The following is a 13,946-nucleotide window of genomic DNA, read 5'->3' as shown; positions in this document are numbered from 1 at the left end:
CAGTGTGGGAGACTTGGGTTCGATCCCTGGGTTGGGAAGATCCCCTGGAGAAGGAAATGGCAATCCACTCCAGTACTATTGCCTGGAAAATACCATGGACAGAGGAGCCTGGTGTAGGCTACAGTCCATGGGGTCGCCAAGAGTCGGATACGACTGAGTGACTTCACTTTCTTCTTTCTTTCTTTCTTTGTGTTCTAGAAGCCTGTTTTTCCCAAGGGGACAAAACATGCAACCCCCACCCCCACTCTTTAGCTTGTATTCTAATTGGGGAGACTGACAATATGTGATCAGCAAAAATAAATGAACACATTAGCAACAGAATAGAATAAAAGGTTATGTGTGAAGTGGGGAAAATAAGAGGTGGAAGAGGCTAAAGAGGGACAACTGGTAGTCCTAAGCAAGTTGGTCAAGGTAGACATGTGAGCAAGGACTTGTAACAGCAGTATGGGTGTCTAGGGTGGAGCATTCTAGGTAGAGACCCTGGGATAAGAGCTTCCAGATATTTAACAGAAGAACAAAAGGACCAGTGTATCGGGGGACAGAGAGAGATTAAGTGAAAGGGAAAGTAGTCCAGATTCATAACAAAGGGCCAGGTCTTATAGAACATAAGTGTGACTTTGAATGAGGGAGAACTAGTGTGTATTCTTGGACCATGGACTAACATGATCTGGCTTACTTTTTAAAAAGGTATCTTTGCCTAGGTTATTGAGAAAGCGGCTTTAGGTCAGGGCAAGGGTAGAATCAGGATGATTAGTTAGGAGGTTATTTCACTAATAAAGGTGATTAATCATGATTACTGGGGCCTGGATCTATTTCTCTCAGGGGAGGTAGTGAGACGTGGTGGACTTCTATATTTGAAGGAAGAGCCAATGGAACTTCCTGACCAGTTGACCAAAGGATAAGAGAAAATTCAAAAGAAGATTCCAAAGTTACTGGCCTGAGCTATTGGAAGAATGAATTTGCCATCCCATGAAATACAGAATGCTAAGGATAGAGCAGCCTTGGGGAATCAGAAGGTAAAGACCTGGATTTCAGTTTTGGAAACGTAAAATGAAATATCTATGGCACATTCACATAAATATGTCAAGTAGGCAGTTGAATATTCAACTCTGGAGGTTTATGAGAAGTCTGGGCTATATATTTAAATTCAGAAATTTGCAGTGTTTAACCGAGAATGAGACTGAGTCAGGTCACCAGTGAAGCAAATGTAGATAGAAGAGGATGAAGACTGAACCCTGGGACACCCTAAAAGTCTATCCTTAGTTCTATTTCCACCACACAGTTAGATGTACATGTAAAACTACTGAAACCAGTAGCCACCAGATCTCCCCGAGAAGGCTCTTTTTTTTTGTCATCGAGGAAAACAGAAAAAGCGAATGATTCCAGTATTATCTACTGAAACCAGAAAAACTTTTGTTCAGAGAGAGTGATTAAAAAAATAGATAGCAGGGGAAAAAATAATCTAGTTTCAAGCATAAGAGGAATCAAAGCATCCGCCTTGGGAATAGACTTCAGTCTAGAATGGAAGACAAAAATAGGCACATGTATGAAAATATGTTAATTTTAGTGTTCACATCATATGTTTTTAACATGCTTTGGCAAACTGGAAACAACCAACATTAACACAAAATAATAAATGTGGTCTATGTGTCCAGTTGTTCATGTACAGGCAGCGATCAATGAAATAGCAGCAAAATATATTAATTAAAGAAAAACCAGTAGAGACTGGGTACAGTAGCTGAGTCTATCAGCACTCCAGAACCTAAAAGAGATGAATAGGAAACAAGAAGAAATGAGAAATAGAAAGATGGCATACGCTGTTCAGATTTGTTATAGCTCATGACTATGATATCTTTTTGGAGCTTCCAAATTACATTAACCTTTTGTGATCCATTCATTTGGAATCAGAATTCATTTGGAATCTTATTACATTATCTAAGAAGACAATCTAAGTATGGTTAAGAGAGAAGTTTGTAATAGTTCAACAAATTCAAATTCATTGATTATCCTGTGCTATTTGCTGGGCCAGACAATCATTGACTTAGAGGATATTACTTTAAAATGTGAAAGACATTCGATAGAGGTTGGAACTTTTCCCAGATTTTCTCATTTATTTTTAAATCAGTCTATCTCTATATTCATTTTTCGTCACTATGTTTTTAAATTTAATTCTGTTCAGTTCAGTCGCTCAGTCGTGACCGACTCTTTGTGACCCCATGAATCGCAGCATGCCAGGCCTCCCTGTCCATCACCAACTCCCGGAGTTCACTCAGACTCACGTCCATCGAGTTGGTGATGCAATTAAGTGATGTACTCTTGCCTGGAAAATCCCATGGACAGGGGAGCCTGGTGGGCTGCAGTCCATGGGGTCGCAAAGAGTCGGACACGACTGAGCGACTTCACTTTCACTTTTCACTTTCATGCATTGGAGAGGGAAATGGCAACCCACTCCAGTATTCTTTCCTGGAGAAACCCAGGGACGGCGGAGCCTGGTGAGCTGCCATCTATGGTATTGCACAGAGTCGGACACAACTGACGGGACTTAGCAGCAGCAGTGGTAAATAATCCATCTGCCAGTGCAGGAGAGGCAAGAGAGGCAGGTTCAGTCCCTGGGTTGGGAAGATCCCCTGGAGGAGGAAAGGGCAACCCACTCCAGCATTCTTGCCTGTAAAATTCCATGGACAGAGAAGCATGGCAGGCTACAGACCACATGGGCACAAAGAGTTGGACCCAACGTAGTGACTAAACAACAATCATTCACATAATTGAACTGTTAATAGGTACCAAACTATTTGTGTGCTATTTAATCTCTCCAGTAATTCTGTGAACTAATTACTACTGTTTCCTACATTTTTTTAGGTAAGAGGAAGCTGAAGCTCAGGGAAAGGAAATTTACATTTTCTTTAAGTCACACAGTGAGTCATTGATGGTGTGTGGATTTCAACAGGGATGTGTCTGACTCTAAGCCTTTTGATTTAAACCACTGTTATTGGAAGATAATAAAGATAAATTGTTCAAGACATGTTTCACACGCAGTTAGAAATCTCAGCTATATTTTTTTACACTATGTGTGTCATAAATTTTGCCTTTCTTAGATAGCACTGGTGAGTCTATAACAAATGTAAGGGAAATCTATTAATAGAAAGTGCTTAGGGATCCAGGAACTCTATTGTTAAAGCATTGTTTTTTTTTTTACAACTGGTCACCATTATGCTGTCTGATATTTAGAAAAGGATATTTTCCATAAGTAGGCTTTGATAGGAAACTAAATGTGAAATAATGATTCACTTGCTTCGAAATAGCTTGGTTATATTCGAAAAAAATATCTATGAATACACATTCCTTAGAAATATTCCTTAGAGTTTTGCTTTCTCCTTAAAAATTCTTCTCCCTTTTACCTGGTTAACTTCTCATTTAGACATGAACTTTGATTTGGACATGAAATTTGATTCCATTCCATGACCTGGTTAATTTTTCTTCTCCCCAATGTAATCAGCACTTACTCTCATGAAAGCAGTTTTTTTTTCTTCCATCTTCCTTCCTTCCCTTAGTTGTTCTGTTCATTCATTCATTCTTTCCTTTACCCCTTCTCTCTCTCATTATTAGACAAACATTAGATTAGTTTCCATATATGCATGGCATACTTAATGTATTCAAATTGCTCTTTATTTGTGTGTGTGTCTGCCCAGACCCTGGAATACTCAAGGGTAGGAATTGTGACTCCATGATCACTGTGTGTCCAGTGTCCAGTGCTTTGTTTGAGCCACACTGGAGCTATTTGCTAATGAGTGTTTCTGTCCTTTGTGCTACCAATGCAAATTTCATTATTGTATGTATTATATGTTGTACTCTTAGTGCAGTTATTTAAGTCAACCTTCTTCTACTGTGGACATCTGATGCATAGAAATGGAAGGTCAGATATTTTACATATTTATTTTAATCAAAAGAACCTGGCACAATGTTGAAAATAGTGTAGAAAGTTGATTAACAGAAAGAACTTTTGCTGAATGAATGAGTGATAGGATAGGCAGCTTGTATTACCTAACTTAGAAGCCAAGAAATTAGAGGTCGCGTTATGAAAAACTATTCCATTTAAAATACTAACAGGAACTATTTATTACCACTGTAATTATAAAAAATAAACATATTTCTTATCTAAACTTGTAACAAATTTCCTCTAAAGAACCGGAAACACATAATAAATGGAAAGAGTTTTTTTTTTTTTTTTTAACCCTTTTCTCATCCAAACTGAATTGTAATAATCAAATAGGCAGCACTTTTTACAAACATTTCAAATGAAAAGTATCAGAGCAACCTGGAGATAATTAACATGTAACCAGTTTGAAAGCTGAATTTCTTTCTCTTTCCATAATTTCCTGAAAATACGGGGCTCCCAAATGTAATTGTGAAGAGAGATATGTGGTGTAGCATAAAATGGTGGAATCATAGTGCCTGGGCTTGATTTTCCACTAGCTTTGTGACCTTGAGCAATTTATAGAATCTTCCTGGGTCTTAATTAATTCGGTTGTAAAATAATAATATGTACCTCATAGGATTCAAAAGGATAATGCTTAAGATAGTGCTTAAGCATTAAGCACATATTAAAATAATATATGTACCACATAGGATTAAAAAGGATGATGCTTTAAAAATATTGGTGATGAAAAACAATTCTTCCCACGTTTTTATTTACTCATTAAAAGGTTAAAAAAAAAGTTCCAAGAAAAGTAGGGCAAACCGAGCAACAGAGATGAAGGCCACGTCTGTAAGAAAAGAGTAACTCAGACGCCAGAGCTCTAGGACCTGTCGGTAGTTCTGCCTCTTGGAGCTCATCCCCCTCCACCCCGCCAGGGTTCCCACTAACTCCCTTTTGTTTGACTCTGTTCTCTTTTTTCCCCCTGAAGTGAAGATACAAAGGTTCCAAAGCAATTAGGTAACTTAGGGAACCACAGGACTTCCTAAAGAATGTTCCTACTGACATTAAAATGTAGATGGGCACTGCCCTCCTTCCATTTTACAACTTTGCACTCTAAGTTATATTTCTTTCTGAGTGAAAAGCAGGAAGTCATTCTTTCTGTCATAAAGCTTCCCACCAACTTACTTCTTGAAAGTCATGTTGTTGTTGTTGCTTTATGCTTTTTTCTTTTACTTGGGTTTGTTGGAAGGCTGCCAGAGTTGGCATACCCACCTGAAAGTGTTTCTCTGGCTTTGGCTTTGGCCTGGGCAGCTCATGATCTGCTACTTATAACCTATCCTAAATTCTTTGAAAGAAAACAAAGATGCTTTCTAGTACAATATTTGCATGTATTGGTGGGGAGTTGTGTTCAGTGAAAAAGTTGTCTTGGCAGAAAACTGAAGGGAATTTTCTGAGTGCCTAGCTCAATTGTTGCCTTCCACTATTTCTTCCTCCTTCCTCTTTCAAACCAGACCTCACTGAAGTTACATTCTTGTCTCAGGGCAACAGTGACCTCCTCCTATTGACTGTAATTTCTGATATCTTCATTGCCCTTTATTCCCACTGCATTGTCACAGTCCAAACCACCAACAGATCCACGCTGTGACTTACAACATTTCATTCCCATGGTTTTCTCTCCCCCTCCTTTCAAAGTCCCCAAATGGAGTCTTTATTTTAAAATTTTATCTTTTAATATTCAATTATTTAAATAGCTCAAATAGTATAAAGTATTTTAAACAAATTTTAAACACACAGGGAAGTGTAGAACAAACATAAACATCTGGATTCAACAGATATTGATATTTTGTAATTTGTTTCAAATTACATACACATACAACTTACAGATATAATTTAAAACTCTCTTATAAATCCTACCAGACTCCCTCCCATCTGTTTCCAGATGAAACCACTATTCCAAAATCAATATCCTTTCTACTCATGTTTTAAACAATACTAGCACTTTACATTGACTAGATGAATGATATTTATAAAGTAGTCCACCATGATTGCAGGTTTCTCTGGTGGTTCAGTGGTAAAGAGTCTGCCTACCAACGCAGGAGACTTGGGTTCGACCCCTGGGTCAGAAGATCCCCTGGAGAAGGAAATGGCAACCCACTCCGGTATTCTTATGTGGGAAATCCCATGGACTGAGGAGCCTGGTGGGCTACAATCCACAGGGTTGCAAAAGAGTCAGACAAGGCTTAGCGACTAAACAACAACAGTAACAACTATCCTGATTGCACTTCCCTTTCTTATTCAATTTTTGGATACTCCTGGAAATAATACTTGCTCTGTTTAAAACTATTCTCTCTGCTCAAATGTAGACATAAGGTCAGAGAGTTTTATGTTTTGGTCAGAGAAATGTTGACATTTTCAGTACTTAGAACATTGCCTGGGATAAAGGAATTGCTAGTTATATAACTGTTGAATGAATGACTACATGACTGAATGAATATATATGTAATGAGTCTTAATTTCCTGTAGAATAAACTGTAAAATAGTTGCCATGCCTTATGAAGTCCTGCAAGAGCTGGCCCTTGCTTGGCTTACCTGTCTCATTCCCCCAGACTCTCAGTTCCTCCTCCATTTTTTGTATTCTAGGCCCCAGACACTCTTCTCTTTCATTTGAATTTGGCCAACTTCCATCTTTAATTCTTACATGGATAAGCAGTTCATTGAGGAGGCAACTCTAAACCTCATCCAGGTAGCTTCCAATGATACAGGTCCTACACCATTCTAGTCTTACCTGTTGGCACGCAGCATCTTATCACTTGTCAGTGTTTAGGATGATAATCACTATGAGGGCAGCGATCCTGTTTATCCTCTTCACTGCCAACATGGATACCCGAAGATTGTTACACAAACTACTTGCTGTCCTTAATGAAAGTGACTTGAATTAGGAATATTGTCTATGTTCTGCCCTCATTCTCCACTTAAAATCTTCTTTCTTTTCTTTCTCGTTTTCTTGCCAGGTTTCTGTTCTTTCTCTAATTCTTGGTTCCTGGTTACTTTCAGTTTATGATGGCTATTAAAAATGTTGCTGGCCTGATATTGGGGCTTCCTCAGTGGCACTAGTGGTAAAGAATCCGCCTGGACCGAGAGATGTGGGTTCGATCCCTGGGTCAGGAAGATCCTGTAGAGTAGTGAATGGCAACCCACTCAAGCATTTTTACCTGAAAAATTCCGTGGACAGAAAGGCCTGGCTGGGGCTACAGTCCATGGGCTTGCAAAGAGTCAGACATGACTGATGGTGCATGCACACACACACATTTATTTTGATGGAGTTATTATGGCACCCCACTCCAGTACTCTTGCCTGGAAAATCCCATGGATGGAGGAGCCTGGTAGGCTTCAGTCCATGGGATCGCGAAGAGTCGGACACGACTGAGTGACTTCACTTTCACGCATTGGAGAAGGAAATGGCAACACACTCCAGTGTTCTTGCCTGGAGAATCCCAGGGACGGGGGAGCCTGGTGGGCTGCCGTTTGTGGGGTCGCACAGAGTCGGACATGACTGAAGTGACTTAGGAGGAGGAGGAGGATTGATAAAATACATTCTCATAATACAATATTATATGCATCTGTATGTGTGTGTGCAGACAAGTAACCCACAATCTTACCTCTAATAACCATTTTTTCTTAACAATAGGTAACGTTCATTTCAAACATCTTTCTGTGAATATATACAAGGAAATGGCTAAACATAATGTAGACGTTAATGTCAGTTGACTGCCTCTCCTAGTTGTTTTTGCAGTTATTTAATTTTAAGATCTCTAACTGTGCTAACAATCTTACAGAGTTGTATCGGAATTAAACAAGTTTCCTGGCACTCAGGAAACATGTGTGTGTTTGTTAGTTGCCATTATCACAATGAGGGCACTGACCCAGAGTGACCTATAGGCTGAAATGGGGCAACTGTGAGCCAAGTAGGTAGAAGATAGACCCAAGCATCTCTGTAACAAGCTTTGGAATAGCTGAAGCCATCGGAGCAGTCTTCTGGCTTAGCTAGCAGAGCCAGGTGCCAAGTGACTTTAAATCAGAGTCAACGAGATAGCTGCAAACAGCTGTAAGCTCTTTGGAAAAGTGCTTTAGATCTTAACTAAAAGTTAAACTTCATGTACTGTCAGTGTGGAGACCTTTTCAGGTTTAGCACTTATTCTCGTTTCTCCCCTCCCACTTTCTCCCCCCATCCCTGCATATACACACATGCTCACACATATGCATGGAGCAAGAGGAAGGTCATTTCATTCTTCTGCTTGAAAAACTTCCCTGGCCCCACACAGTCTATAGGATAAGGTCCACACTCCTTAGTTAAAGCTGTCTTCAGAGGATGGCCCTAATACTTCCATCTTCTTTTTTTTTTTTAACATTCCCCATCATTTATTGCAGATTGACACACACTGAGGGCCTCCTCTGTGTCAGGCATGGTGTTAGGTGCTAGGGATGCAAAGATGAGTGAGATACAGTTATGTCCTTGAGAAACTAAATGATTCAGCAGTGGGGTGGGGTGGGGCGGGGGAGATAAGGATATAGGACCTTAAAATCCAGTTTGAAAATGTAAAGAGGGAAGCAGAATTTGCTTTAGAAATACAGAATAGGGGACTTATCAGTTTCTAAGTATAGCGAAAGTATCAGAGAGAAGGTGACATCTAGGCAGAGGTGAGCAGGAATTATTCAATAAGGCAGGGAAGGTAACACACTTATGGACATGGAGGAATAAAATAGTGTTGTGTGTAGATGAGAGTTATAAGCAGCCCTTGATACTAGAATGTAAAATTAGAATCATAGAGTGGTGGTGAATGGAATTAGAAAGATCATAGGAGGGTGAGGGAACTCTGTATGCCAGGTTGAAAAACTTGGATATAGCCCATAGAGTTTTGAAAACACTGGTAAGTGTTGAGCAATTAAATAAAATGGACAGATCTGTATTTTGGATACATTATCTACTAGCGAGATGAAAAAAACAGAGGCACGCAGCACAAATTTGGGAGTAGAGAAATAAACTGGGAGATTACTGCAATAGTCAAATGTGAGATGATAACTTAGCCAAGGGAAAAGTTTTACAGATAAATGGAGAGGAGGGATGAAAACATTTAGCAGTGCCAATAGGAGAACTTGCTGAGTGACTGGATATGGGCGGCCAGGGAGAGGGGGGGTTTGTACGGCTCACTGTTTCTTTGGAGAAATGAGCAGAACGGTGCCGTTCAGAGCCTCAGTGCTGCATGCTCTTTCCAATGTGACCTTCTTCACTTCATGAGTTTTCAAGTTTATTTATTTGTTTTCTTTTGTGGCCACACCATGCAGCATGTAGGATCTTAGTTCCCTGAATTAAGGGGGAATTGGACAGGAATTGAACCTGTGCCCCCGGCAGTTGAAGCCTGATCTCAGCCACCGGAGTACCAGGGAGGTCCTCTTCTTCACTGTTTTAAAAGTCAACTTAAAGACTATGCCTCAAGACTAAACCTTTTAAAATTTCTCCAGGGTTAGGTGTGCCCTTCTCCATTTTTCCGTAATACTTTGCTCATTCCTTCCATATAGCACTTGGTCGTGAACATGCAAATGTAATTTTTTTGTCCTATGTTTTGTAAAACTATCACAATGGACATGGTCTACTTTTTCATTCAACAGAAAAGAATTTTATTATTACTATTTGGACTATAAACTGGACATGGAACAACAGACTGGTTCCAAATAGGAAAAGGAGTACGTCAAGGCTGTATATTGTCACCCTGCTTATTTAACTTCTATGCAGAGTACATCATGAGAAATGCTGGGCTGGAAGAAACACAAGCTGGAGTCAAGATTGCCGGGAGAAATAGCAATAACCTCATATGCAGATGACACCACCCTTATGGCAGAAAGTCAAGAGGAGCTAAAAAGCCTCTTGATGAAAGTGAAAGAGGAGAGTGAAAAAGTTGGCTTAAAGCTCAACATTCAGAAAACGAAGATCATGGCATCCGATCCCATCACTTCATGGGAAATAGATGGGGAAACAGTGGAAACAGTGTCAGACTTTATTTTTTGAGGCTCCAAAATCACTGCAGATGGTGACTGCAGCCATGAAATTAAAAGACACTCCTTGGAAGCAAAGTTATGACCAACCTAGATAGCATATTCAAAAGCAGAGAGATTACTTTGCCGACTAAGGTCCGTCTAGTCAAGGCTATGGATTTTCCTGTGGTCATGTATGGATGTGAGAGTTGGACTGTGAAGAAGGCTGAGCACCGAAGAATTGATGCTTTTGAACTGTGGTGTTGGAGAAGACTCTTGAGAGTCCCTTGGACTGCAAGGAGATCCAACCAGTCCATTCTGAAGGAGATCAGCCCTGGGATTTCTTTGAAAGGAATGATGCTAAAGCTGAAACTTCCGTACTTTGGCCACCTCAAGCGAAGAGTTGACTCATTGGAAAAGACTTTGATGTTGGGAGGGACTGGGGACACGAGGAGAAGGGGACGGCAGAAGATGAGATGGCTGGATGGCATCACTGACTTGATGGACGTGAGTCTGAGTGAACTCCGTGTGTTGGTGATGGACAGGGAGGCCTGGTGTGCTGCGATTCATGGGGTCGCAAAGAGTCGGACACGACTGAGCGACTGAACTGAACTGAATGTGCTGGGGAAACTGGGGTTAAAAATCACATAATTCTTATATAATTTACCATCTTGTTGGGAGAGAGATAAGACTCTTTCCCTCTCCCAGGAGAAGTGGTTATTGTTTAGATGTTTTTCTCCCACTAGATTATTAAGTTTCTTGGAAGCTTAGACTAATTTTATATTTCCAGTTTTTCTATTTTCTATTACATTTTCTGGCACACACTAAGGCCCTAATTTGTTAAATTAATTCATACTTGATAATCTCAAAGACATCTCCAGCTGATCTTGTCTAAAACCAAACTACTGATCTTTATCAAAAAAAAGCATTTATTTCTCCAGTCATCATGGCAGAAAATTGGGCAGCCTTGCTTAATATCCATTGCAACCAATCATCTGTATGTCCTGTTGATTCTACTTCGAAGTGCATCTGAAATCTTCCAATGCACTGTTCAGCCCAAGACACCAAGAACTTTTGGTGCCTGCAGTGGCAACCAGCGGTAACCACCCCATCTATCTCCCTGGTTCCACTTTCCATTCATCTCCAAATTATTCTCTCCCACAGAAAACAGAATAATATTTTAGAAATATGCATCCAATCATATTTTCTTCTTCTGCTATACTCCCTGCAAAGGTTTCTCATTGCACTTAGTATTAAACACGCAAATCCTGAACCTGTTCTATAAGGCTGTATGTGAACTAGCCCCTGCTATCTTTATGATCTCTTATAAAATCATTTTCTCATTGGCATATCCACAGATAGACCTTTTCTCTTAGCCAGGAATGCCCTTCTCATCATTTTTTGATAGCTATGTCTGTATTTATCACTTAGGTCTCTACTAATTTTCGCTTCTTTAGAGAGATCTTTTATGATCACAAATTTAAATTATGTCTCCCCTACTATATTCATTTTCTAAAAACGCTTATTCTTTTGCTTCATAGTTCTGAACACAATTTGTATGTGGGACAGGGGGAGGGAGGAAGAGGGAGAGAGTCCTATCTCTCTCTCAACAAGATGGTAAATTACATAGAACCATGTCTATTTTTTAACCCTAGTTTTATCCAGCACATTATTCTAGTGCAAATAGTAATAATAAAATACTTTTCTATTGAATGAATGAAAAAGAAGACCGTGTTTCATTGTGATAGTTTTACAAACATAGGACAAAAGTTTACACCAGTATATTCATATTCAAGGTGCTTAGCCATGTAGATAGTTGAATCTGGGAAATAGTTGTTCAATTTGATGATAATCCATATTGAAATTAGAAGTTATGAATAGAAAAAGTAAAGAAATAGTATAAAGGAAAAGATCACCAATACCAATTTTTATTTCCCTCACAAGAGAACCAATTATATTTTGTTTCTTTCTTACATTTTTACTGTGTGTGTGTGTGTGCGCGCCATTTCATCTGTTTAGCTAAATTTAATAAAAACTTTGTGTTCAGCCCTGACTTGGCTCTGGGGACCCTGGGATTTATGAGTATCAGAAAGCTCATCATCTGTGGTGAAAATAGGACTCAAATGCTGTCACAAGGTACTTAGGTGTTTTATTAAATCAGAATTTAAAATTTTTTTTTAGAAAAGAAAAATTTTTTGCATAAATACCACTCACTGAAAACAAAGTCTTAACATGAGCTGGTCTCAGAGGGCCCAAAATCGCAGGATTTCTGGAACCAGGCTTTTGCAATAAGCTAACACAGCTACCATGGATAATCTCTTGTCCTGTGAGGGATCGAGTCTAACACCAATGCTGTTATAATCTAGCCTCTAGGAGTTTGTGTTAAATCCATCTTAATTGTAAAATGACTAGATGGCCTGACCTACCAGGTGGGCCCTCTGCCTGGAATGTCTTTTTCTCTTATTTTCCTGGAAAACTTATTTTCACAGGTCCCCTCTAATACTTTCTGTTCACAGATCTGTACCCTTTACTTTATGGTAATCACACTTTTACTTTTGGCCTCTCTCATTAACTTCTTGACAAGAGAGTGGCATATCTTTATTTTTATATATTTCAGTGGTAGGCAAATAGGTGCATAAAATGCATTTACTAAAGGTTTGTTGAATAAATTGGAAGGGAAGATGGAAGGTATCATTCTGTTTTCATATTGTAAAGATTAGAAACAGCTATATAATACCATTTTGAGAAGACAATGATAATCATTTCCTAACATTTTTGGAGGAAAAAACTCCTAAACCAAAACATCACGAAAACAGCAACAAAAAAACAACCCTCCCAAAGTACCCCCCAGACCAGGGAGAGATGAGTCTTACCCTGTGTTGACATTATTTGAAAACTTATTAGTTAGGGGTGTCTGGTTTAGGTTAAGGATAAGCACTAAGAGAAACAAAGAGTTTTAGACCAAATTCTATCTAATTCTGTGCTATCCTTTTGTCCTTAGACGTGTCATGACATATTTTAGTCTCTTCCTGGCCAATGTTTCTCTCTCTATGCCTCGAATCACAGTTAACTGGGGTCCTTCCTAGCAACTTCTGGCAGTATCCTGAAGATGGGCTGAAAATGCCCAGTAGACAGCATAAGGATTCTGGTCCAGTTTAGCGGTGAAGGCAGGAATGTAGGCTGATTTCTCTCTGAGATAGAAGATTTTCATGATGAGCCCAGGTGTTGGGAAGCCTTCTGTTCCTAAGGGAACTCTTTGTTGCATAAACAGTTCCACTAAGATGAGGACTGCTTGGAGATGTAACCCCCTCCCACATCTGTGTCCTTTCGGAGTTTTGAGGGAGGTGCCTATGCTGACATTGTGATGCACGTACCTGTGAGGTCATCAGTGGGCCAGGACCCCAGCTGGCACGCCTTGCAGGTGTACTCATCAAAGACGTACTCGTTCTCCTTACAAGGTGTGCAGGTCCAACAGCAGCTCACCTCTCCCTTCCGGATCACCTATGGCAAACATCGACATTTTTGATTATTTTTTTTCTCACATAGATAAACATACAGCAATCTTGTATTCAAATACGCTGCTTTACAAGGCAGAAAGGGGCTTTCACATAAATTATTTCAAATGTTTATGGTTAGGCAGTATGAATATGGACATTCTCCTTTTATAATTAAAGAAACAGGCTGAGTTTAAGCAACCAGTCCAACATCATAAAACTGGTTGGAGACAGGGTCAAGAATGAAATTAAGTGTAAATCTCTGGATAATTAGCTTTAGCTACCTGTATTAATGAAGTGACTTATTTGTGCTCACAAGTAAATATGTTTACATTTCCACATGTGTATATGTAACTGAATTTCCCCCAGAGTTTGTGCCTTTCTTTGCTTCAAATTACAAATTTTTGCTTTCTGGATTCCCCTTGGCTTCCCGCCACTAGTTGAATTGTTAGGAAAAAAAAGCCCCTCATGGTATGTCTATGAAAGTTTTAAAACATCTATCTATA

General features: G+C 39.5%; 1 protein-coding gene across 1 annotated transcript in view; it reads right to left on the bottom strand.

Moving 5' to 3' along the window:
- The window catches only part of GRM5 (glutamate metabotropic receptor 5), a 616,792-nt gene that overhangs the window by 85,884 nt on the left and 516,962 nt on the right, over positions 1 to 13,946 (bottom strand). The window contains exon 6 of the mRNA XM_052662217.1: positions 13,321 to 13,447. Within this exon, the coding sequence (XP_052518177.1) occupies positions 13,321 to 13,447 (127 nt within the window). The remainder of the gene's footprint in view (positions 1 to 13,320; positions 13,448 to 13,946) is intronic.

Source organism: Budorcas taxicolor, chromosome 25 (genome assembly GCF_023091745.1).
Source record: "Budorcas taxicolor isolate Tak-1 chromosome 25, Takin1.1, whole genome shotgun sequence".
NCBI classification, from domain to species: domain Eukaryota; kingdom Metazoa; phylum Chordata; class Mammalia; order Artiodactyla; family Bovidae; genus Budorcas; species Budorcas taxicolor.
Note: the sequence above shows the minus strand (reverse complement) of the source record. Positions and strands in the feature narration are given on the sequence as shown.